This window comes from Sciurus vulgaris, assembly GCF_902686455.1.
Source record: "Sciurus vulgaris genome assembly, chromosome: 4".
Classification (NCBI taxonomy): Eukaryota; Metazoa; Chordata; class Mammalia; order Rodentia; family Sciuridae; genus Sciurus; species Sciurus vulgaris.
The window spans coordinates 157,411,887-157,438,196 of NC_136464.1; the positions used below are offsets into that span (position 1 = coordinate 157,411,887).

Below are 26,310 nucleotides of genomic sequence, written 5' to 3' on the forward strand. Positions count from 1 at the left end.
CTGCCTGGTTCAGAGTGTGTAAAAGAAACTTAAACTGTAGTGCAATGTGTTTTACATACTGTAGATCATGGCTCCTTGACACGTTGTCCGATGAATTTAATGGGGCACAAAAAACATGTTTTAAAAAAATGAAATAAACTAGACTACAGGTTGAGTATCTCTTATTAAATGTTGGGACAGAAGAGATTCAGATTTTCATTTTAGGGGGAATTATGAAATACATGCATATACTTAAATGAGATATTTGGGGTATGGAACCCAATTCTAAGCATGAAATTTATTTATATTTCATATATACCTTATACACATAGCCTGTAGGTAATTTATTCAGTATTTTTAGTGTGCCTGTGGTTTGATTGCACCCTATCACGTGAGGTCAGGTATGGAATTTTCTATTTGTGGTATTATCTAGAAAAAAAACACTTTAAATTTGGAGCATTTCAAATTTCATAATTTTAGATTAAGGATATTCAACCTGAATAAAATATGAGTACAAACAAAAAAGCTAAGTATTATAGCAAGTTTTTTTTGCTTTAGTGTAGTATGTTTATATACCCTGAGTTGTAATGGAAAATGAATCTCTTATTGTTTGTCACAATCAATACTTTGAAAGATCTTAACACTAGTGGAAAAAACATACTCATAACTGTTTTTATGTCCTTGGGGATATACTGTGATAATTTTATGCTTCTCCTTTAGCAAAAGGACAAAGGGTAGGTTTTTTCCCTTTGTTTTGTTTTTATTTTTTATTGCTTTGGTTTTTGTTTGCTTCAGTTCAAACAACCTAAATACTGCAGAATTTCCCTAAACTGTTTGCCTCTTTTTTCAGGAGTTTTTCAGGAGTTTACCACTTTCCACATGCCTCAGTTGGGTTGTAAATGTCTTCCTCTTGGTCAAAGCTAGTGGAATAAGCTCCTAGAGCCCAGCAGACGAGGGGTGCATTCTGGCCCGTCCTCAGAGCACAGCTTGGCATCTCCCCTTAACCTAAATATAAGAGTCTTTATCCAACTAGTATGTGGTTTGCTAGCATCAGTAACCAGATTTGAGAGAGTCCTTGGAACCAGGATTAAATATTATAGTTTCTATTTTTAAATACTTATATTTTCTCTAAAAGTGGATCCTTCTTTGGCCTTCTCTAAAACTCTTTGTTGAAAGAACTCTTTGAGAATGCTTACTCAATATCAACTACTTCTCACAAGTTCTTGAAATGTGATCTGAAAATCCAACAACCCAGCCTTCAGCTATCATATTGCCTTATACATAAATGTCCCTCAGATGTTTATCTTTATGATATTAATCATAGGAAAAGAGGAAATCAAAAGTATCACAAGGAAAGTCTATGTTGATTCATAGTCCCAGAGTCTTGCCTTTTTTCCATGTGTACAATTATAATTTCTAAAATTCTTTCACCAAAGCTTCATATGACATTTTTTAAAAATTAAAGCTATATTCCTCACTGTAAATTCAAAGTTGAAATGCTTGTCTGTACCTTGACTTTGTGCTTTCTTCTACGTCATACTTGAATGTTGGAATTTAGTCCAACCCAGATAGAATCTAGATTTTGAAAGATAGACTAATCTTTGAAACATTGACAAATAACAAGTAAACAAATACTTCACATCAAGGGACCACTAAATACATTACCTTATTTAATTCCCTCAACAAACCTATGAGGCAGAGCCTATTTTTAATTTGTACATAATGGAAACTTACTTCAGAGAGGGTAAGTAACTCGTACACTGTTGCATAACTCTTAACTGATGCCACTAGCACTCAGAACCAGGTCTTAGAACTGGATACCAAAGAAGATTTTTTTTTTAATTCAGTTAAAAAAAAGGTTGAGCAATTATTATGGGTTTGAGATTGGGAAGGATATAAATATAAGCAAAATAGAGAAAGACAAGCCCTGTTCTTGTTGATCTTCCCTGTATCAATTGAGAGTGGATGCTCAACCTGAAGGCTGTTGTTCTGGGAAATTATACATCATATTTGGAGTGTACTGTGGAAAGCCACTTAGTTGTGGATCATGCTGGAGACAAGGATTCTTGCCAGGTTTTTACTGTAATAGATCTAGAGAGAGGTGGCAAGGGCCTAGACATGGGAGTGAGAGTGAAAATATTAAAGAGGGGTCATATATGAAAATCATTTTCACAGGCTGGGGATATAGCTCAGTTGGTAGAGTGCTTGCCTTGCAAGCACAAGACCCTGGGTTCAAATCCCCAGCACCAAAAAAAAAAAAAAAAAAATCATTTTCACATAGGGTCTTGGTGGTGTGCATGGTGAGGAGGGGGCAGGAGCTGATACTTCATTTTGGAAGTAAATTATATGCTCCTGTTCAAGGTCCATGCTTGGCCCAAAGATATGCAAGGATAAATAAGGCCATCTTTGACCTCAGGAAATGAAGACTGTCAATTCTCAGGGGCTGCAAATTCAGGCAAAAACAGGTGAGACCAGTGTGTCTGATGCAGAAGGCAGGACATTTCCAAGCCATGAGGACTGACCACAACTTAAAGGTGTGTGTCCCTCCAAAGGCATTCCTGAAGAAGGCTGGTCAAGTGGAGCAGCTGTATTAGACTCAGTTCTAATATGATCTCTAGATTGACTCCCAAAATACTACTCAAAGAAATTCAGTACATGATTTTGCTGAATTTATACAGGAAATATACCAAAAGAATCAAGTATGGGAGATTGAGGTAAGGATTGTTAGTTTTAAGATCTGTTGACATTGAGGTTCCAAAGAAATTAGTTAAAGAATAAGGGTTCCAGGACTCAGCAAAGAGATTTGGGGAAAGAAGTAAGTGCCCTTTATGGCAGAGTTGAGCTTCTTTGTGAAAAAGATGACTGCAGGTGTTTTATATTTAGACTGTCTAGTCAGATGGTAATTACACCCTCTTTGTAATCAGGAAAAATTTGTTAAAGAAAGAAGGATTCAAAAATTCTATGAAAATGGAAAGTTGGCAAGTTGAGAAGAGGTCCTCTGGCTGCTGGGGAGAAAGAGGATGTGCAGACAATGAAAGATGGTGGAGAGACCAAATGGGGGTGTCCAAGGAACCCAGCATAAGTGACAAGGACGTGGATGTGCCACGGCTGCCTTGGTTACCTTGCTGCCAAAGCTCCCTGTAATGAGCATCCTCCCTGTTGTTTTGCAGGGTGACGACTCAGATGAGGAAGATCTTTGTATCAGCAACAAATGGACTTTCCAGAGAACCAGCCGCAGGTGGCTCGTGTGACGACCTGCACCACACTATTCCCTGGGGGAGACAGAAATGGGTCACCAGGAGGCCCTATGATGAGAAACACAACGAGCAGTGAGAGCGTTCTCACAGACCTGAGTGAGCCCGAGGTCTGCTCCATTCACAGTGAAAGCAGCGGAGGCAGTGACGGCCGTAGTCAGTCAGGCCAGTACTGTTCTGACAGCCCAGTCATGCTAGAGGCCACCCTAGTCAGCAGTGGCCTTTCACAGTCCCCCCAAGACACTCTCAACCACCCTTTCCACCCCAAGAATGAGAAACCCAACAGGGCCAGGGCCAAGTCGATTTTGAAACACATGGAAACACTCCGAGCCAAGGGAGTACATGGGAAGCAGAAGGGGCTAGGGCGGACAGGTGGCCTTGTGATCAGTGGACCTGTGTTGCAACAGGAGCCAGAGTCCTTTAAGGTCATGCAATGCATCCAGATACCAAATGGAGATCTCCAGAACTCACCCCCAGCTGCCTGCAGAAAAGGGCTTCCATGCTCCAGCAAATCCAGCGGTGAGAGCAGTCCCTCAAACAGCAGCAGTGGGGTCAGCACACCATGCCTGAAGGAACGAAAATGCCACCAGGAGGCCAACAAGCGTGGGGGCATGTACTTGGAGGACCTGGATGTGCTGGCAGGGACAGCACTGCGGGATACAGGGGATCAAAGCCACACACATGGGTTTCATTCCCAAGAGAATTTGGTGGTACATATTCCCAAGGATCATAAACCAGGAACGTTCCCCAAGGCACTTTCTATCGAAAGCCTGTCACCCACAGACAATAGCAATGGGGTTAACTGGAGAACCGGGAGCATCTCCCTGGGCAGGCAGCAGGGAGGAAGCCCAGGTGGGAGGGAGCCAAGACTCATGGCATCCTGCCACAGAGCAAGCCGAATCAGTATCTATGACAATGTCCCCGGCTCCCATCTGTATGCCAGCACAGGAGATCTGCTGGACTTGGAGAAAGACGACCTGTTCCCACACTTAGATGACATTCTGCAGCATGTCAATGGACTCCAAGAAGTAGTAGATGACTGGTCGAAAAATGTCTTGCCTGAACTGCAGACTCATGATGCATTGGGTGGGGAACCTGGTTTACCCCACTTCCCATCTTCTAATCAGATCACCTTAGATTTTGAAGGCCACTCTGTCTCAGAAGGTCGGACAACACCCAGTGATGTAGAAAGAGATGGAACATCTCTGAATGAATCTGAGGCCCCTGGGGTCAGAGAAAGGAGGGATTCTGGTGTAGGGGCTTCTCTGACCAGGCCAAACAGGTAGGTGGCATGTTTTCATAAAATGAGCTTCATTCATTTTGTAATAGTTATGCTCTGTTTATTTGCGTTAACAAACATGGATAGAGAACTTACACAAAGCCTGATGCCTTTCTTAGGTGATATATGTGACTTGGAATTATTTGAACAGAAGTGTATCCTTTGTACAGATGCAGTAACCAAATCCATGTCAGAACACATTTATTTCTCTCTTTACCCTTTATTTCAATATTAGGTTTTTTTTTTTCAAAAAAATATTTTGGGCTTCATATTTGCAAAGCTCTTTACTAGGCATCCATGTAGGAAATGACAGTTCCTGTCCATGGATGCCCCCTAGTATTAGTTAAAAGTGTTTCTACTTCCAAATTTAAACTCTTTAATCCCATGAGAAATATCTGAGATCTAAGGTGTGTCTCTCATAAGTTGTTTTTGCTTTAGGATGCTGATTACAAAACATGTTAAGAGCTGGTTTACAAAGATCATTTCAGAAATACCCTAAAAAATGGCCCTGGGAGGGCCTAACTAATAGAATCAGTACCACTGTCTGTGCTGCTGAGCTCTAGTTGAGTCAGTGCTAAGTCCTGTGGTTGACTGATATGCTGTCATCTGAGCCTGTCACTTTCAGGCTCCATCTGGACATGAACTGGAGTTACATAGAGACCCAGAAGGAAACGTGAAGTGGCCTACAGCCCCCAAATGTCTGAAAGTACGTCTTCTCTGCCCACCATCCTTCTGTATCTCTGTCTCTGTCTTTCTGTGTCCCTCTCTGTCTCTTTTTCCTTTTTCTGTGTCTGTCTTTGTCTCTATCACTCTCTTACACACACACACACACACACACACACACACACACACACACACACACGAGTCTCAGGTTCTTAATATTTGGGGAATTAACAAAAATTTATTTTATCATTTATTTAAATCTCATAATGAAACTGATAATATGATACTTTCCATATTTTTCCAACTTGGAAAAAACATTTCTAATATTAATTCTGTACATTCCTGTTGTTGATTCCATTTGTTCTGTGATTCACTTGGCTCTGAAATGGTTTTGATTAGCTGCTTATAGATGAGGGATATCCTGTGCTTCCCAGTAATGAGTCCACTTTGTGACTGGCTTCTCTGATGGTCTTTCTGCTCAAGGCGACTCCGATGGAACAGCTTCCAGCTCTCCCACCAGCCCCAGCTATCCCTGGCATCACCCCACATCAGCAGTCAGACAGCTGGCCAGCTGAACCTACTCCAGCGCTTCTCACTGCTTCGCCTCACAGCCATCATGGAGAAGTACTCCATGTCCAACAAGCATGGCTGGACATGGTGCGTAGCACGTTCACGGTGAGATTGTTCACTCACAGCTAACTATGCGATTGCGAAAGCTGCAGTGTTTGCATTCTGATGTCTGAAGAATCCATTCACTGCCTGCCCTGACACTGTCCTGGAAGTAACCCATGGAGTTCTGCCTTGCTGTCTGCCTTCTGGGCAACCACAGCTCGGGTGTGATAGAGCCTGCAGGAAGCATTGCTTTATTTGTAACTCTCAGTTGGTTTCCAGGGAAGGCAGTCAGACTCCAGGACAGAAAAAGAGACAAGTAAAGGGTGATTAATTGTGAACAGAGGAATTAAAAATAAACTGGCTATAAAATAATTCTGGCAGTCTGCAGAGAAACATCTGTCACTTGTACCTTCTTGCCCAATGCAGAACTCACTACTTAGAGCATTGATTGATTCAAAGTGCATTTGATTCTTCAAATATATTTGTGCTTTTATTTCATTTGCAAATTAAAATGAGAATATCCAGTAAACCTTTGTAATTAAGGAATTAACTTAAAAGCATATGTTGGAACTTGTATTTGGATCTATTGTAGATGACTTGGTGAATTTGAAAATGTGTCAGTGATTGTCCTGTGTTATATATTATGTATGTAGATGAACCCATGGTGCTTTTATAAAAAATATGTTAGGAGTTTATAAATTGCATGGCAAAATCAATATATGCTTATGTATTAAAATTCCTTTTCAAAAATGCAGCTGGCTCCAGAAAACTAAGAACATAACCAAAAAAATGTGGTTCATCTTCTCTCCACTCATTTTTCCCCCAATTCCAACCAGACTTCTTCCTGTTGGAGTTTTTTTAAAGTTTTTTTTTATTATACACACACACACACACACACACACACACACACACACACACATATACACACACATATATACACACACACACACATATATATACACATGTATATATTTAGTTGTGTATAAACACAATGCCTTCATGTTATTTATTTTATGCAGTGCTGAGGATCAAACCCAGTGCCTCACACATATTAGGCGCATACTTTACCACTGAGCTACAGCCCCAGTCCCCCACTGGAATTTTTACATGTGTTTTATTTTATTCTGTAGCAGACTTTCAAGTGTTCATCACTTGGGAGATGGGTCAGTCACAATTAAATTGGAAAATTGTCCATTTGACCTGAAAACAAAGCTACAAATACATTCTGCTAACATGATTCATGCTGTTTAATAGACATAACAGTGTGGGCAAGGGCCACACATAGTACTGCCATGCAAAGTGATTAATATAGAAAGAATGTTGAATTCTCCCTGTGTCTCTGGGGTATTCCAACAAGAGCTTGGCTTCCCTCTCTCTTGCTTCCACAGCCTCTCCCCACGGTGTGCCCCAGGGGGCTTGCATGACCTGGTTTCTGTGAATTCTAGGTCAGTTCCAAAGTTCATGAAGAGGATGAAAGTTCCTGATTACAAAGACAAGGCTGTCTTTGGTGTTCCTCTCATAGTCCACGTCCAAAGAACAGGACAGCCTCTGCCTCAAAGCATTCAGCAAGCACTAAGATATCTTCGTAGCAACTGCCTTGATCAGGTATGACTGTAAACCAAACTTGGACTTGGATTGAAGGAATGCCAGACTGAATCATATCTCCACTTTCAGGCAAGACCTGCCCCACCAAAACTAAAGGCATCGGCAACCTTTATATGTCGAAATTTAATTTAACTAGGCTCAATTCCTGCTAAGCTGTGTGAGGATGTTTCCTTATGGCTACTGGGGTAACACCCTGAGGTGACTGCAGAAAGTTAATGTTAATAATTTGTACCTGTGATGTCTGATTTACATTCCCTAGAAACTGGAAGGTAAACTATGTACTGCATTTCTTTTGTATTTTTGGCAGAGGTGGGGGTTACTAGGGATTGAACCAGGGGCACTTTACCACTGAGCTACATCCACAATCCTTTTTACTTTTTATTTTGAGAGAGTATTTTGCTAAGTTGCTGAGTGTCTCACCAAATTGCTGAAGCTGACATTGAACTTGCATACTTCCTGCCTCAGCCTCTTGAGTGGCTCGGATTACAGGTGTGCACCATTGTGCCCAGTTTGCATTTGCTTTTTAATTATAGTCTCAGTGCCACCACTAATTTCACAGCATGCTCTTATCCTTCTCATATTGTTTTTGAAAAAAAGAATTTGGTTTTTGTGACTCCCTTTATTAATTTTTTGAAGCAGCATATGACCAGAAAAGCTTAAAAGCCAAAGACAGATTTATTTACATCTTTTTAAAACATACAAGTAAAATATGAAAACAGTATAATCTAAATCAAATATTCCTATTTCTAAAAGAGTTGATTAAAACTTACATTATACAAAATATTTAGAGATTATTTTCTGCTTCTAGGGCTATTTGGGGACCATAATAATGGTGGACTGTGATTATTCTATAATTTACAAAACAAAGCCTTTGCTTCTCCATGTTAACATCCATTAGTTTCTTAGACATTCTGTCTAAAATAAAAGTCATGTACCTGCTCCATATATTACAACCTTAAGTCGTGGGTATATTTGCAGGCAACAAAGTAACCATCTTTGTTCACCATACTCTCTAGTGGCATGCAGAGAATCTGTACTAACCTGAGATTATTCAAAGTTTTTATTGATTTGCCCTTGGCCATGGCTCAGTTGATACAAGTGAGCTATGCTACATGAGTTCAAAGATCTTAGCAACTGATTCTTGTAGAAATACCAAAACCGAAAGCACACATAGAGGCAAGATGATTTCCTAATGAATTAAATACTGGTTTTCAGTGGAGCAAAGTCGGAGTAACTTTGTCAATTGAAATCATCGTTGATTTCAATTTGGATGCATGATATCCTTCAATCCTTTGCACATGTAATCTAGAGAATATACTGATTTTTTTTTGCATATTTGTATGTCATTGTAGAAGGCAGGGTGGTTGCTGTTGTTACAATGATGATGTTTTGGTTTTGTGAAAACAATTTAATAGCTTGCCTCTTATTTCTCAGAAATAAGGGCAACAAACTGTTTAAAAATAGGATGCTATGACAAAATATTTTGCTCCAAAAGTATGACCACCTATTGCTATCAGCAAAACTCTATTAAGAAAAAAAACTGTTAGTTCAGGAATGCCCAAAGGAACTATATAGTCCATCTATGCCATAAGTTGAATAATAATAACCTTTCTTGACTGTCTAGCATGTTTCAGGCAACTGTACTCCAAGTTATGCTTTCCTGCCTCATTTAATCCCATATACACCCTGGGTAGTTTTAATACCCCAGTCTCCATTATGGAGCCAACACCTGCTTTAAATCTGTCCAACTCCAGAGTTTAACTCCAGTGTTTAGCCACTGCACTCTACTGTACTGTTAGAATTGCTTTTCCCCTGTGAACTTTAGGGTGACTCCATCTCCAGCATTGAGGAGCACTTTAAGAGTTGGTCCTAGCCAGGCATGGTGGTGCATGCTTGTAATCCCAGGACCTTGGGAGGCTGAGGCAGGAGGATCACAAGTTCAAAGCCAGCCTTATCAACAGTAAGGCACTAAGAAACTCAATGAGACCCTGTCTCTAAATAAAATACAAAATGGGGGGGGGGGGATGTGCCTCAGAGGTTAAGTGTCCCTGAGTTTAATCCCCAGTAACCACCCCCCACAAAAAAAAAAAAAAAAAAAAAGTTGGTCCCATACAACTCATTGATGAATTCACTGTTCATATTTTGTTGACAGTTTTGATCATTACATCCTGTAGTGTCCTCTGTGTGAGAATAGGAGAATTTTATTCTCAGGTGCTATCTGGCTCTTGAAAATAGCGTGCTTCTTTTGAATAATTTGTCTGCTTTTTATATTATAGACACAAGGCTCATTCAGTTGTGTGTGTTTTTTCTCTCTGTACTGTCTGCTAGAAAGCTTAGAGCCAAATGCGTATTCTGCCTTAGTAAATATAGACAACTTTTTTATGAATTTTCTGCATCAGCCTCCTATCTAGTTCCAGTTACTATTTTCTATCTTTATTTTCCTCTTGCTATAATTTCCTATTATCTTTAATTTGATTGTATCTTATTATATTTTATATATCATTGTAAGTCACCTTAAAACCTTCCTTGAACAGGTTGGGTATAAATAAATGAATTCTAATACCACTAGTCTACTTACCACCAGGTCTTTAGTGTAGAATGGTAAGAGGAATTCCCATCCAGTGCAGGTTTTTAATAATATGCAACACCAGTATTACTGCTTTGATTGGACCCAATCTCCCTTTCAAAGCACAAGTTGCATGGAGAGAAGAAAGTCATAAATAGAGAGGAGAGTGCACACCAAACCTTCCTCCACCCTTGCTCACTGACTTGTCCCTGATTTCCATCTAAAGTTCCTAACTAATTTTTAAGTCTGGAAGAATTTCATTCTGTAAAACTATACAGACAAAGCTTTGTAGGAAAGAGATTCATTTCCAGGACATAAAGACTGACTCTAAATATAACCAGAGTGAACAAGGCAATGTTTCTCTCGTTATCAGTCACAAGGAAGAATTCATAGAATGTCAATGGAACTTTTGCTTTAGTGAATTCCCACCCTAATCCTAGCAGGGTTTCTCCCGTCTTATATGTCTCTCTCCTTCCGTGTCTCAGTGGGGAACATGCAGAGGTCACCCTTCAGGTCCCTGCAGGAAAGGAAAGTTGTAGAAGAAGGAAACTGAGGAAAACTAGAGAAACGAAGAACCCCAGAAGAATCCAAGTAGAAAAGGAAGACTGTCCTAGAGAATTAAGAGCAAATAAAAACTAATGAATCTGAAAAGAGAGGGAATCAAGAGAAAAAAGGAAGAAAAGAAACATTAGATGAATGTCCCTTCTATGCCAGCAGCACCTCCTTAGAGAAAAGATCCAGGTCTGCACAGGACCTTGAAATCTCAGCCCTACTCATAGAAGACCAGAAGGTCTCCAATATCCTTCTTCTAAACCACACTTGAGCAAGAACCACCATCCAAGACCTGCCCAAGGCTCTGGCCTTGATCTCAGGGAGGGAGGATTCCTACAGGGAGCCCGACCATTTCCCCTCAAGCCCAGCATTCATCTGGAACATAAGCCCTCGTCACAGAGTTGATTCCAGCCCCACGAAGTCCTGAAACAGTGCCACCATTTCACCTTTCACACTCCCCAGTGCAGAGCAGTTTATATATGATGAAGCATAGCTTATCCATTTGCTCCCTTGCAGATGGCTGTAGATGAAATGAGGAAGTTTAGCCTTCAATTACAAACCATTTGTATTCAGACATAGCAGTGTGTAAGAGGAGCCTCGTTTTGTCGTCTGCACTTTTATTTCTGCCCTAAATCAATGGCACACAGAAGCAAAGGTTATACTGGTTCCTAATGAATATGAAGTCAGCTCAGTGCTCAAAATCAGAACCCGCCGCACACTCTTCCTATGAATCTCTCCCTTTCTGAGTAAAGCCAACCTTTCTTCATTAGCTGAGCACATTTCTAAAGAAAAGGAAATGGAAGTCCTGATAAACATCATTAAGCCCTGAAAGGATTAGCATAAACAGGATGCCAAGAAGGAGATTTAATATTATTTAGATGAAATTTGAATTGTAATGCAGCACTCATGCCCAACCGCTCCTTCTAATGGAGCAGTAAGTTTTCTAAAAACCTAATTATGCTGGGAAGGCACTCCATGCTCAGTGCTGGGGTCCTCTACTCGTCACTTCACCTATCTCATACATAATGAAGGATGCTCTGAGACCATCGATTTAAATCATACCCTCAGCCCTTGGTTTCTCAAAGCTGGGTTTTTAGGTGGAAGACAAAAGAAAGTAGAAAAAACTAGACTAAGGGAAGGAACATTATGCACCATTCATTCATTCTTTCTTCTTAAGGTGGAGAGAGTGTGCAGGCAAGAAAGATGTTTATAAAATGAATTCTGCATTGCTGACTACCATTGTCTCCTTTTCATAGAGGATATTTGAGCTGGGCTTTGAAGGCATGTAAGAGCAGGACCTGTTATGTAATTTGTGGGGCCCAGGATAAAATGAAAATGTGTGATTCCGTCTTCATATATTATTGAGAATTTCATAACAGCAACAATAGAACATTAAAGGCATATGTGACTGCCCAGGTTGCCCACCTGCTAAGTAACAGACACAAGAGGTAAATGAAAGACATGTAGCCCCTATTGAGTCTTGTGCAGAGTGAAGCTGAGGGAATCTGAGTTCACCTCCCACCATCAGCAATAATAATGATGCCCTCAGAAGCAACAGGTTTCTTCATTCTCTATTTTTTACATAAAAAAAAAAAAAAATTATAGTAAAAAAATGCAAATTTATCCCTGTGTTGAAAACTTTTTGAAAAAGAAATGACTATCACCAATCACTTATACCACCATACAGTCTTGTTCTATGCGGACAGTTAGGAGGCACTTTTCTTTGGTCTCAGGACCCCTACACCATTAGAAGTACCTTCTGCTTACTGTGTCCAGATGCTGTTTATAGCAACTAAAAGAAGCCTCAGTCCAAAATAGCTTGAACATTAGGAAATTCATATCTCACATACAGACAATAATGAGTCAGAAAACAGGGTGGTGCCAGGATTAGTTCATTCATCAGCTCATCAATATCTTTGGAGACTGTGGTTCTTTCCATCTTTCCCTTTTGCCATCTTTAGCTATTGCATCTAAAATCTAGTTCAATTTGAGACCACCTTTCCTTTATTAGATTTAGGACATTTCCTCTGGCTTCCAACAAAAATCCACAGGACGCACAGATATTTCCCATGTTTCTGGAAGGTAAGGGCAGGGCTGGAATGTTATTGTCAGAATTTGAAACAAAACAAATAAATCTCTGACAACCCTTGAGACATCCTCTGAGCTCTAAGTCAGAACAAGCAGCTCAGAGTGTGCCACTAGAGAGCCCCAGACATGTCTAAAAGAATTAAAATAACAATATTTGCCAAAAAGAGAAAGAAACTTGGAATCCAAACAATACAAAGAAAACATCCCTAGGATGTGTGTGTGCATGCACATCAGTATGGACCCAGAAACAGAGCTTGAAGGACACAGTAGACAAGAGGGACATGCTCGGCAATTTAAACACAAACATTCTTTTTATAGATCTAATCAATATTTCTCTGCTGTTTAAAAAACATAGGGATTCTTCTCAAATGGAATAATACCAACTCACATAAGGATAAATATTTGTGACTTACACTTAAGAATTCACCTTTGGGGCATTGAGATCCTGAGAACTCCCATGCAGTGCAGTTCTGTGATGTACACAGTCCTGGGCCTTCTTCCAGAATAAAAAATTCAGAGATGTAAACAAACAGAAGATGCATCTCACTTTAATAATCACCCATCTGACATCTTATATTTTTCTTTTGACGATGCATGCTTTCTTCTCATGCACTTTGATGAAATATGGAAAAGTTGCCAGATGAAGGAAGATAAATTTTATTTAGATTATTTATGGAGAATCAGCTAAGTATGGCAAAGTTTTCCATTTTCTAGATATTCCAATCGTTAAGAATAAAAAGGTATTGAAAATTTTAAGATAATATGTCTGGATATACTGACCTATAAAATTAGGATTAGGATGATAAGCCTTGGAATGCAAAAAAGTTTTGCTAAGAATTCTGTTTTTGTGACCACAAAAAGCAGCACTGTATAATTTCCCTTGTGATCCATGCAACTGACATATACAAAAGCCTGAGTGTTCTCTAATGGCTTGGATTTCTTTCTTTGCTTTTACTGCAGTTTAAAAGAATTAGGGCTGCTCTCATTTATAGCAACAATCATGAGAGCCTTTGTCAGACACCTGAACTTGGGTCAGGGCCCAGGTGTGATCTTGGCACACAGCAGAACTGGTGAAAAAACCGTGCTCATGTATTTCTTCAATGCCAATTCTGGTGTTACTACCTACCATCCAGCCACTTGGAAGCATTCCCACCTTGCATTGCAAAAGTGGGCCAACCCCAGAACCACTGAGGAATGAGAGGAGAGAATAAGAATCGAAAAACTGAGTTCTGAAAAACTTGATGCCCTCTAGGTATTTAAAATTATCAGACATTCTTTCACTGTACACCAGAGCTCCCAGGAAAGTTCAGTTCTTCTTATGGATAAGAAGCAAGTCCAGGGTGGGGAGGGCTTCTAGAGAACCTGAGCTTAACCTGCCCAACCACGCCAGGATCTTCACTCTTACAACAAATGCTCTGCTTACCTCACTCATTCCTATCAGGACCATTACTTTTTGGTGTCTTATTTCTCTGTTTATTTGTCAAGCAGGGAAGTGTTTAAGTCCTAGATATGAAAAAAGGATTGATAGGATCATGTCTGAATAAAAGCCACCCATGTGTCTCAATAGAGGGTCTACACACAAAACCAAATGGAGTAATAAGTGCCAGGCATATAAGCCACATACATCACAGGTGCCAAGGATTAAGCAAATAAGACCCTTAAATCAAATTACGTACTTATAATAATATTTCCTTGCATGGACATAATCCCTATAGACTTCTCCACCAAAAGGGTACTGAATATGGTTGCTTATCTCGAACCCTTCCATTCACCAAGCACCTTATTCCCAGCAAATTCTCATTGATCAGACTTTCTCAAAATCCCCATGAAAGTGTAAATGCTAAAGGGCAGAGAATTTTGTCTGCTCTGCTACCTAATGATTCTTAGCAAAAGAATGCCTGACACATAGTGGGTACTTAATCACTTCTTGTCAAATAAACGAAAACAATAGCAACATCTACAGTGTACTGAGACTCTACAGGTCACACAGCAGCTTCATATGTTTTCTCATTTAGTCTCCACAATAGCCCAATGCCGTGGGATGTAGTTCTTACCTTTGTTTCTTAGGAGAAATGTCATTGTTCAGCTGCTGCCTACAGTAGCAGCAGTAGTATTCAGGATTGTGAATAAGAATGCAATTCCAGCTCATTCAGTTCCGGTCCTAGGCCTTCTGAGACAACCAGTGTTGGGAGGAAGATGGTGTTGGGAAAAGAGTGGCTCAGCTAACGTATCCTGATGGCTCATTTCAGGTGGGTCTTTTTCGCAAGTCGGGAGTGAAGTCTCGGATCCATGCTCTACGTCAGATGAACGAGAACTTTCCTGAGAATGTCAGCTATGAAGACCAGTCTGCTTATGATGTGGCAGACATGGTGAAGCAGTTCTTCCGCGACCTCCCCGAGCCTCTTTTCACCAACAAACTCAGCGAGACCTTCCTCCACATCTATCAGTGTAAGTGGGGGTCATACCAGTGCTCTCATGTGCATCCAGCCATTAAAAAAAAAAAAAAAAAAAAAACCCTCTAGATCGAATTTTAGCACATGAATCCAAAAAGAAGTGTGTAAAAATTTTAGTCGTACTCTCCTCTCCAAAAATAATCTTTGTTCTGAGTTTGGTGTAGAATCTCCACGCCGTTTTTTTATGCACTGGAAAATACCTTTTTGACATCAAAATATTCCTTTTCAATAGGTCTTTGTGTAAAATCTCAAACTAACTTTCAATAATATACTTTAAAGAAATTTAAAAGGAAAAGGGGACATGGTCAAATTTATTTTTTATATTGGTATTTGTTAAAAATTTATTTAATTTTTTTAAAAATACACATTTCCTTGGGATATAGGAAATGTAAAGCAAATATGTTAAAAAGACTAGAAATTTTTTTAAAAGCAAATATATTTTAATTGGTGAAAAGCAAACAAACCAAATCAGTGCTTTTAGCTGAATGTAACTAATTCATATTTTCACTTGGAATTTTTAAAATAATGTTAAAATCAATATTCTCAGAGCAAAGCCACTATAATTAAAATAATCATTCAAAATAAAAATTGCTGATTAAAAAACCTATCCTGCCAAAGGTAGTTGCGAAGAGGGGTGACTAGAAACAAACATGTAAAGCTGGGTGTGATGGTTCATGCCTATCACCCCAGTGACTTGGGAGCCCGAGGAAGCAGGATCAAAAGTTCCAGACCAACTTAGGCAACTTAGCGACACCTGTCTCAAAATAAAAAAGAAAAGAAAAAGGGTTGGGGATGTAGCTCAGTGGTAGGTTGCCCCTTTGTTCAACCCCCAGTACCATAAAAAAAGAGGAGGAGGAGGAAGAGGAGAAGAGGAAGAAGAAAAGACAAAAGAAAGAAAAATGTGAATCTTTTCTTGATATGATAATATTGGAACTATGAATTATTTTCATGGCCCAAGTCTCAATTCCTTAGAGGAGGGGAAGACAATCAGTTGGCCTGTGGACTTTCAGTTTACAGCAAAATATGCCTAAAATGGGTCTTGACATGGAATTGACCCAATTTGAAGATCCCTGCTGCAGAGATTTCTGTGTTTAAAGAGTGTATAATATTACAAATTCAAAAAGGATTATAATTAGTACCAGTTGTGAAAACAGAATAAAGTGGTGACCCACTAAATAAATATTATTTTGTGCAAGTGAATAGGTTAAATTGAATTCACGATTCAAGGTGCTACAGCCTAAACATGGAGTATTTGTAATGGTGCTGCTGAGAGGTCAAGCACCATTTTCAATTAAGCCTCCCTATGGCTTGGAAGTATCGCATATGAGTCTTGACATTTAATCAGTTCTGGGGTTGAAGTTGACACTAGACTACATCTAAAGTTAGATTATTTCCAAGAGATAAATGTCTTTGGCTCTTTCTGAGATATAACCAAAAAGCCAGATCAAAGCAGGGCTTTATTTTAGCTGAGCAAACATTTACTGAGCGGGGATTATGTACAGGCTCTATGCGTAGGGCAGCAGGGCATGTGGATGATGCATGAGACTCATGCTCTGCTCTTAAGGATCTTACAACTGAAAGAGTCAAGACATGACCATAAATGACTGCAATGCAACAAGGTGTGAGAAATTACACAAAAAGGTTACAAAGACAAGTCCAAGAAAGCTGAGATGAGCAGTGAGAACTTGGAGGAAGAGAAAATGACACCCAAAGGTTGAGATATGTAAGGAACACATGCTGGGTGAAGCAAGTGGCATGAGCATGTGTCAGAACAACTCAGGATATTTGTCTGTCTGTCCTCCATGGGTACTAAATGTACAATGTGACGCCAGATGACACTGAAAAATTAGGCCAGGATCACACAGGAGAGCATTGAAAATTGGAGCAAGAGGTCTATATTTGATCCATTAAGCACTGGGGAACCTTCAGGTGTTATTGAGAGACTTGTCAGTTATGATTCTTTCTACTATAAAGACAATCAAAAGTTCAGCAAACAACTGTTTAAACAATAAGGACATTTTATTATCTCACATGACAAGAAATTAGAATCAAAACATTTCGGTGTTAGGTAATTCTGCAACCAGTGATGCCAGGACAAAGTCAGCCTCTCTTGGCTTCCTTTTGAGGTCACAATATGACTGCCACAATATAATTGTCACATCTTCATAAAATCACATTCAAAAGCATAGAGAGAGACGAGAAAGTCCTTCTCCTTGAGCATGTCTCTTTTTATCAGGGAGATAAATCTTGCAGAAGCTCCTAGCATGGTTTTCATCTTCTTCCCTAAATCAGTCAATGGAAAGAGGAATGGAATTACCATTTTTGGTTTAAGTCAACACAGTTCATCCTGAGGGAAGGGATCTCTGAGTACACTGCAGCCCCACACCTGAACAGAATGTGTGTTTTCTTAGGAAGTAAGGGAAGAATAAAGAAGGAAAGAATGAATATTGAGTATGTAGTCAATCGTATGCTTGCCACCAAGGTGAGAGTTGATGAGAACTGTTCTTTTGATTCATGAATCTGGAAGTGGTATGCAAGAGGTATTTTATAGGCAAGAATGGAGGGCTAGAGAGCTGGTATACTAATGGAGGTTCTGGATTACTTTCTGTGACTTCCAGCAGTGAGACTGGAGCCTGGACATAGGACAGTCCATGGATAGACTCTCCAGTCAAAGTGTCCAGAGAACTCTGGGGTAAGGAGGAATCATTCCCCTCCCAGTTCTCCAGAGAAGTTCTGTTTTTCACCTGGGTTACTTCTTGGGCTTTCATCAGATGATGAACATAAATAGAGTATGGGGTAGACCATGAAAGTATTTTAATCCTCCCAGTCTGTAAGAGGGGAAAGGGTGGAGGGATTAAAAATAGCCCTACAGTTGTAAGGCTTGACTACTGAGAGAATGTGGACAGAAAGAGAATGGGAGCTGACTTGTGGGGAGAAAGGAAAAGGTGTTCAGAATAGAGAGGACATTGAGTGTGAAAGACTGAAGGTCCCCCACTTAGAAAGGTCCTCAACACTTAGAAAGGCAGATCTTGAATGGGCTCCAAAAAGTCAAGAAAGGCAGGAACCACAGCAGTGTCATGTGTAACAGAAAGGTCAAAAATGAAAAGGTTCAGAATGAATGCTGAATTTAGGGATTAATAGTTGACTTTCTCAAGCCTTTTTTAGTAGAAAATAACATATAGTAGATATTTTCTGAGGGATAAAAGAACAAGTAGGAAATCAAAATAGTATATGAAGATGACAGATGATTCCTTTAAAATGATGGTATGGGGAAAAATGTTGGCTTAGAAAAAAGTTAGACTTGTGATGACATCTTACCTATAGCAGCATATTTAAAAGTAGCTCAGTGGCTCAAGCTGAATTTATAATAATGTTAACCAGATTGAAATTCTAAATAGTACCTATTTTAACACAAGCAAGAAAACAGAAAATGGTTTGCTATCATTTAAACATAATGGCTCTTTTCTACAAACCCAGGTTTATCTTGTGCCAGTACATAGTGGACACAGTGGGGTTGTGATGGATTTCAGCATGCTGCATGCAGGGTCACACTTTTCCAGAAATCTGGATTTGCTGGCTGACTGGAACCAGGAGTCTGGTCATTTCTGAGATATAAGATCCTCTTAAATGATGCTGGCCAGGCGCACAGGAGAGCCCAACATAGACAACCTACAGAATCACAAGTCTTTAGGCCTTTGAGGACCTAGACAGAAGGATACACCACGGCCCCATGTGGAACAGGAAGCACTAATTTCTTTTTAATCATGTACCCCATACCAGTAGTAAAAATCTATGTGTATTTATTTAATAATTTAAGTGTTCTGTGATGTGCTATGATTTAGAGTGCACATTGTAAGACAATTCAAGCAGTACTTTTAATGGACAAGAGAAAACATAAACACAATTGGAAGTTCTAATATTTTCTTCCCATACCTCAAAGGAATTGTCATGAGTACACCCCACCCCTGAACCCTTGGGAGAACAGATGCCCTAGTGTGGAGATCTCTGCTCCAGAAAGCAGCCTTTTAAGAAAGAGGGCAGTATTAACTAAAGTCAGCTCCTGACTGTCAGTAAATCAAACCTAAAGGATCATAAAGCAAACACAGCCAGGGGGCAGCAAAATGCAGCACCTAACACCCATTCACTGTGACTTTTCCATTTGTTTCACTTCATAATGTCAAGTCAGTTCCCTTTAAGTCTGCAAAACCAATACCCACCACTACCACCTCAAGGACCACCCTCAAGGAGAATGGGACTGTCCATTTCCTATAACCTTACAAAGCCTAGTTCCTCTTCCTCAAGCAGTCTCTATTTCCATAATCCTCCAAGATTATAGGATAAGTGACAGTGAGTCTCCACCCAAAGTCAATTGAGTACATCTTCCAAACCAAACCCTGGTGACTTACAGAAACAAGGAAGGGAAGAGGCACTCTAGGAGTGCCCCAGGAGTAGCCAGCTGGATACTCTTGGTTAACTGTGGCCATGCTGGCATCAAGGCCTGGCTGTTCCATGAGGGATGGGAAAAGGTCAGGCTGCTGTTCTCTCACTCAGTGATTTTCATATCATGTCCTGTAGAGTCCTGAGCATCCCAACAGGTGCTTCCAGAACTGTCTGGCAAGGAGGGTGCGCAAGAAAAAACCAAGTTGGCCAAGCTCTGAGTCCATTGCCAACTTTGTCTACAACAGAAAAATCAACTGAAAACAGATGACCAGGCTGATTGCTCAGAGTATGAAAAGCCAGAATGGGGGTGGGAGGTGTTACTTTATAAGTACGACTGGTTCATTCAGACCGTGGGTTCTGGAGTTATACTCTTGGGATTCAAATTCCAGCTCTGCCTCTCACTTATCTCTGAGGCCTAAGCAATTAGTTACTTCTTCGTGCCATTAGTTATTTGGTTTTGGTGGTTGGTGTCAGGAAGTTGAGATTATACACTCTCCTGCTAACTCTTTTGGTGGCCATCGCTCTAATGACCTGGTGCCCACTTTTCCTCAGATGTCCCCAAAGAGCAGCGACTGCAGGCTGTGCAGGCCGCCATCTTGCTGCTGGCAGATGAAAACAGGGAGGCCCTGCAGACTCTCCTGTGCTTCCTAAATGACGTCGTCAACTTGGTGGAAGAAAATCAGATGACGCCCATGAACCTGGCTGTGTGTCTGGCCCCCTCCCTTTTTCATCTTAATTTATTGAAGAAAGAAAGCTCTCCAAGGTGAGTTTTCCTCCACAACAACAATCCCAAACCAGGCCTCCCCCACAATTCATAAATTAACTCTTCTCATGCCAAATTTCAACTTGAAGATTCGTCAGCTCTCACTTTATAATCAGAACATGCTCCAAAGCGACCTCATTCACATGACTCAGGTTCATGGAATTGTCCAAGTAGTATTGAAGAACGTCAGTTGAGATCCAGAAAGCCTGAGGAGTTTTGTTTGTGTGAGTGGGAAGAAGGGGAAAAGTACATAGTCGTATTTTACGATCTTTAATTTTGAAAGACTGTATTTTTAAAAAATGAAGTGCAGGAGCATGCAGTTGAGTGGTTTCAAACTTTAGAAAAAATAGATCCATTCCTCTTCCCACGGCTCTTCCTGCCCTGTGTTTTTCCAGGGTTTTGGATTGTGAACTGTTGAGCCATTAGCCTGCCTCAGAATATCTAAGATGTGTGGTCATTGTTTTTATTTGGAAATGAGAAAGCCTGGGCTCTGGATAGCATCTGGGGATGAACAGAAAACAAAAGGGATGTGCTCAGTATTGTGAAAAGCTCTTTGGTTTGGGTTCTGCTCAGCACTCACACTCACTTACAGAGTCATCCAGAAGAAATGTGCCACTGGGAAGCCAGATCAGAAGGACCTCAATGAGAATCTGGCTGCAGCTCAGGGCCTTGCCCACATGATCATGGAATGCAACAGGCTGTTTGAGGTGAGCAAAAGGCTCTGCCGCCTTTCTCATACTCTTGGAAGTAGATAAGAAACTTGGAACGGTTGCTGTGTTTATGGTTTATGTCTGTTTGTTCCTGATTTTATGACAGTAGTATATGTGATAGCTCTGGGTTTTGCCTCCCAAGAAACGCAAAGCGCTAGCTATATAGTCAAGGCTTTGATAGAGACACTTGGAGTCACCAAGATGATGGTTTTTATGCAAACAATTGCATCACCTTCCTTTGTGAGGTTTAAGACCAGTCAGCCAATTTTGTTATATTTGATTTTACCTCAGGGCTTGATTAGGCTCCACATCCATGTGTGTGTGTGCGTGTGTGGGATATCAAGTAATGACAGCCTAGGAGTAGAGCCACAGATATGCTAAAGAAGTAAGCGAACAAGACTTCTGGTATATTTTCTGTGGTAAAATTGGCATTTGTCAATGGGAAGAGAGTGTTTAAAAGGTAAAGCTATTTCTAAGTCATTTTTTATGTTTCCCTTCACAAGTCTATTGCATTGTCTGTTCAGAGTTGAATTGTCTGAGCCCAAATTTTGACATACAGAATAAAAATAAATTAAAAGAAAAGGAAATGGAAAGAATGAATGGGAAGTCACATAACTGTTTTGAATAATAAATATAGCCTCAGTAACATATTTGTATTTCCTAACTTCAGGAAGGCTCCTCCCAGACTTGGCAGTGATCTTAGAAAAAACATCTAGCCCTGTGACCCTCAGCCTGTTGCTCAGACCTTGGTTGTTGATGAAATGATTTCGCTTCCTCTAACCATTAGTCTCAGCATTTCCCTTACCTCAGTGTGCTGCTATTCTGTGTATCCTTTGCTTCAGGTCCCACATGAGTTGGTTGCCCAGTCTCGCAACTCATATGCGGAGGCTGAGATCCACGCACCCACTCTGGAAGACTTGGGGTCACAGCTGGAGGAGAGTGGAGCAACTTTCCACACTTACCTGGAGCATCTTGTCCAAGGCCTCCAGAAAGAAGCCAAGGAGAAGTTCAAAGGATGGGTCACGTGTTCCAGCCCTGACAACACTGACCTTGCTTTCAAAAAGGTAATCTCCCAATAGCCACATCTAACAACTAGGGATCTGTATTTGCTTACAAATGACTACTCACACATAGATCTTGGCACACAGGTGAACAGTTAAGAAAACATATTGTTCAAAGACTGTCTAGATACTGCTAAGCAGCCCTGTTGCATGTCGTCAGGAGTCCAAACCATGGAGCCCAACTTCTGGATCCCAATTCTATCTCTGCCCAAGCTATGTGATGTTGGGCAAGTCATTGCCTCTATTTTTTCATTTGGAAAACTGGATATTCTAAGAGAACCAGAGTCAGAAAGGGGGCTATTTATAACTCAAATATGTTGGAACAGTGCCTGGCACACAGTAGGCACTGTGTGTGTTGGTGATTATCATTTTGATTGTCATTGTAGAGACATGTTTAAGCAGCTCTAAGATGGCGGCTGGCATTTGGCCAAGAGGTGGCACATAATGAGTGTTAACATGGCGTGATCTCTCATGACCTTTTGCCTGATTGGTTGATGTCCCTTCTGTGCTAGTGGTCAACACATGTTCCTCATTCTTTCTCGATTGCTACCATGGTGCGTGCTCCAAACGTGCTACTTAATCCTAAGTTGATAGGCTGCCTTAGTGTATATAAGACATTCTCTTCACCTGGGAGGAGATCGTAGAACACGGGACTGAGAACACACCTCTAGATCGCAGAATGCAGGACTAAGAACACACCTCTAGATCGCAGAATAAAGGACGCAGTACGAGGGACACACCACTAAGAAGCACCTCTGATAGAAAGCACCTCTAGCACACACCTGTAGGACACACCTCTAGCACGCACCTCTAGCACGCACCTTTAGGACGCAGGATGCAGGACGCACCTCTAAGAAGAAGCAGCAGACCTCTAAGAAATAGCTTCTCTGAAAGTGTAGCCTCTCTGAAAGCGTAGTACCTCTAAAAGCAAGTAAGCCTCTCTTCCTCTAAAAGCAAGCAAGCCTCTCTTCCTCTAAAAGCAAGCAAGCCTCTCTTCCTCTAAAAGCAAGCAAGCCTCTCTTCCTCTATAAACTAGCAAACAAGCAAGCAAGCAAGAAAGCAACCCAGAAAAAGATAATAGAAGTAGTTCATTCCGCCTCCAATTCCTTCCCGCGGGATTGTTGCTGTGGGTGGCAACATGTCATTATTATTCTTAAGCTTAAAGATTAAAATGTTTACATTTTAAACTGAGAGGTGTGTAGCATCACTCTCAATTTACATAAGAGATTGATAGTTTTTAAACACCTAAGTAGGACTGGTTTCTGTGGGACCCCAACCTCTTCAGTTTCTGCTGATGTCTTTCCCAAGGTGGGGGACGGGAATCCGCTGAAGCTGTGGAAGGCATCTGTGGAGGTGGAGGCGCCCCCCTCGGTGGTGCTGAACCGCGTGCTCAGAGAGCGCCACCTGTGGGATGAGGACTTCGTGCAGTGGAAGGTGGTGGAAACTCTGGACAGGCAGACAGAAATCTATCAGTACGTGTTGAACAGCATGGCTCCCCATCCTTCCAGAGACTTTGTGGTTCTCAGGTAAGCGTGACTCCGAGTTTTATGATGTCCTGTTCCAAAAGCAGGACTAGAGCTGCAGATTTAAGCACTTCTTGGAGTTCTACCACCTAAATCCAGCCTCCACTGGGAACACTAAGCCACCTCTCATTTCCCACAGTGAAACCTGACTTGGCTGTATTTATGCCTGACTTCCTGCTTCTTCACCCAATTTACAGCTCTGCCCGAACTCTCCTACAGCCCCTCTCCTTGTGGAGCACAGAGTTTATTAGGCCATAAATATCATTCATTTCCCCAGAACACAGGCCTCTGAATAGCTGCTGTTTGTCCAGTTGCACTTTCTGCCAAATTATGCAAATCGAATCTGATTGGCTTTTCTCCTGATTTTTGCATTTCTCCCTGAGGGAGAAAAGCAAGTCTTCATTTTGTAAAACTAACACAAGAATGTGTGTAATTTCAAAACCCTTCTGTCTAACTTCAGATGTTCATGACTGATTACCATGCCTGGAAACATTGATGCAGCCCTGCAGGTCCACAATTGCTGAGACGCTGGACTTGCAATCAGATTTCAGGCTTGGTGGGTCTTGCGCCTGCCACTGAAATATTGTTTCTGATTGATTCATGAATTAAGTTCCAGACCCCTGTTCCCTGGGCTTGGAATGAGATGCTGAGGCAACAATAGGAAATTTGCACAGAAGTGCAGTATTTCATCAGAAAGAACAGATTGGGGATATTAAAGAACTTGAATACAATGTAATTAGATCAATATATCCTTTTTATTAAAAACCTAAGCAAACCCATGTCTTCTCACGGATCATCAGTGTAAAAGGAATCACTAGTGAAATTCCCAAAAGTATATTTAAAATGGTTTCTTTATGAAACTAGTTTCAAGAGCAAACCAAGGTCTACTTTTCACATGGGCTCTTTATTGGTATTGGTATTGGTCCTTGGGACGTTAACTTTTAAGGGTGAGTTTTTCCTAAATATATGTGTGTATCCCGGTAAACTTGGGATCCTGGTAGAGAATGTGAGCAGCTCATTGCCAACAGTTGTTGGGACATTGGTCATCTTGTGGAATCAAAATTCAGCCTTCATTCTCACAAGCAGAGAATCAAGTGGTTGTCCAGGGTGTAGCCAAAGGAATGGCCGTGCCCTAGCATGCCTCTTATTTCCCTGCAGACAGGCAGAGGGGGACTCCCACATGGAACCTCCCCGACTCCACCCACCTGTACAGCAACCCTGCCAGCCTTCCATTTATTAGTGTGTCGCAACTTCATACCTCATGCTAGCCCTGTTGCAGGCTCTGAGGTGAGCACAACAGACCACGGTCCTGATCTCTCAGGATTTACATTTTACTGGAGAGAGAGTTGATAAATGATCACAGAAAGGGGTAGGCTTATTTAGCCTAGTTGTAATGAATAAAGGGGAGATAGTAAGGGTGTAATTTTAAATATAGTGGTCAGGGCTGTGTCTTACTGCATGGATACCTGGTCCAAGACTCGGAGGAGAGGTAAGTGGACCATGAGGCTCTGGAGGGGAGCTTGGCAGTTAGGAGGATTAACTAATGATGCACCAGACCTGGTCCCTGCCAACAGGAATTCCTTGTTTATGATACAGGAAGGTGGAAAGTGATAGGTGTGGTGAGGAAGTGGCAGGGTTGAGATGCATCCTGTCTTCAGAGCATCTACCCATCTGGGCTGGCATCTGAGGCTGGTCATCTCTTAGGATTACTGTGTTTACCTCTCATTTTATAACCATCTCTAGCTCCTCAAGAGCTACAGTGAGAGTTACTGAAGATTTTCCCATCTTAACTCCACAGAGATCTATGACTGTCAGTCTTCATTATTTATCATATTGCCATACATGAAAAGAAAGTGGTCATAGCCAAGGGGAACTTGCTGAGCATTTGTGCCAGGCTTGATTATTCCCAAATTCTGGTTGTATAGCTTAATTCAGTTTCTGTTACTATAAGAAAATATCTGAGACTGGGTAATTTATAAAGAATAGAGGTTTATTTAGCTCACAATTCTGGAGGCTGGGAAGTCCAAGAAGAGCATGGCACCAGCATCCACTCGGCATCTGGTGAGGGCCTCCTGCTAGGTTCTGACGTGGCAGAAGACATCATATGGTGAGACAGAGTAAGCATGCCAGAAAGAGCTTGCTTCTATGACAAAGCCAATCCCTCAATCACCCTTTGATTTATCAATCTATTAATCCATAATTGTTCTTAAGGGCAAAGTCCTCATGACCCAATGTCTCCTAGAGATCCCACCTCTCAACACTACTATATTGGGGACCAAGTTCCCAAGACATGAACATTTGGGAACACGTTCAAACCATAGCACTGGGCATATCTAAAGCTTATCTTCTTCATGTGGTGGGCAGGTAAAGTCACAGATGAATCCACTGAGCCAGGGAATCAGATCTGTTAAATGAATGAATGACAGGGATTATAATACAGTCTGTTATCACAGATCCCCATGGTGGAAGGGAAAGTTAGAGATACTTCTTACCTCATGGTTCCTGACTCCATCTACCACTATTTTCCAAGTAGTAGCCCCGCTGAGCTTGAATAGCTCCCATGACAGGGAATTCAGTACCTCACAAGACAGACTGTTATATCTGTGGGCAGTTCACGCAGTCAGCTCTTCTCCATACTGAGCCAAAATGTGCCTTGCTGCTTACACTTCCTGGAGTCAAATCAACTATGTTTATTTCCCCTTCTACCCATGAGCCACTGAGGCATTTGGAGACAATTAACAGGCCCATACAGGGTTAGTTTT

General features: G+C 41.0%; 1 protein-coding gene across 1 annotated transcript in view; it reads left to right on the top strand.

Annotated features, from left to right (window-relative positions):
- Positions 1-26,310, top strand: part of STARD13 (StAR related lipid transfer domain containing 13) — a 415,422-nt gene that overhangs the window by 384,839 nt on the left and 4,273 nt on the right. Inside the window, 9 exon segments of the mRNA XM_079137263.1 lie at positions 3,150-3,219; positions 3,222-4,515; positions 5,659-5,832; positions 7,233-7,392; positions 14,848-15,046; positions 20,044-20,254; positions 20,847-20,961; positions 21,807-22,028; positions 23,334-23,551. Coding sequence (XP_078993389.1) covers positions 3,150-3,219; positions 3,222-4,515; positions 5,659-5,832; positions 7,233-7,392; positions 14,848-15,046; positions 20,044-20,254; positions 20,847-20,961; positions 21,807-22,028; positions 23,334-23,551 — 2,663 coding nt within the window.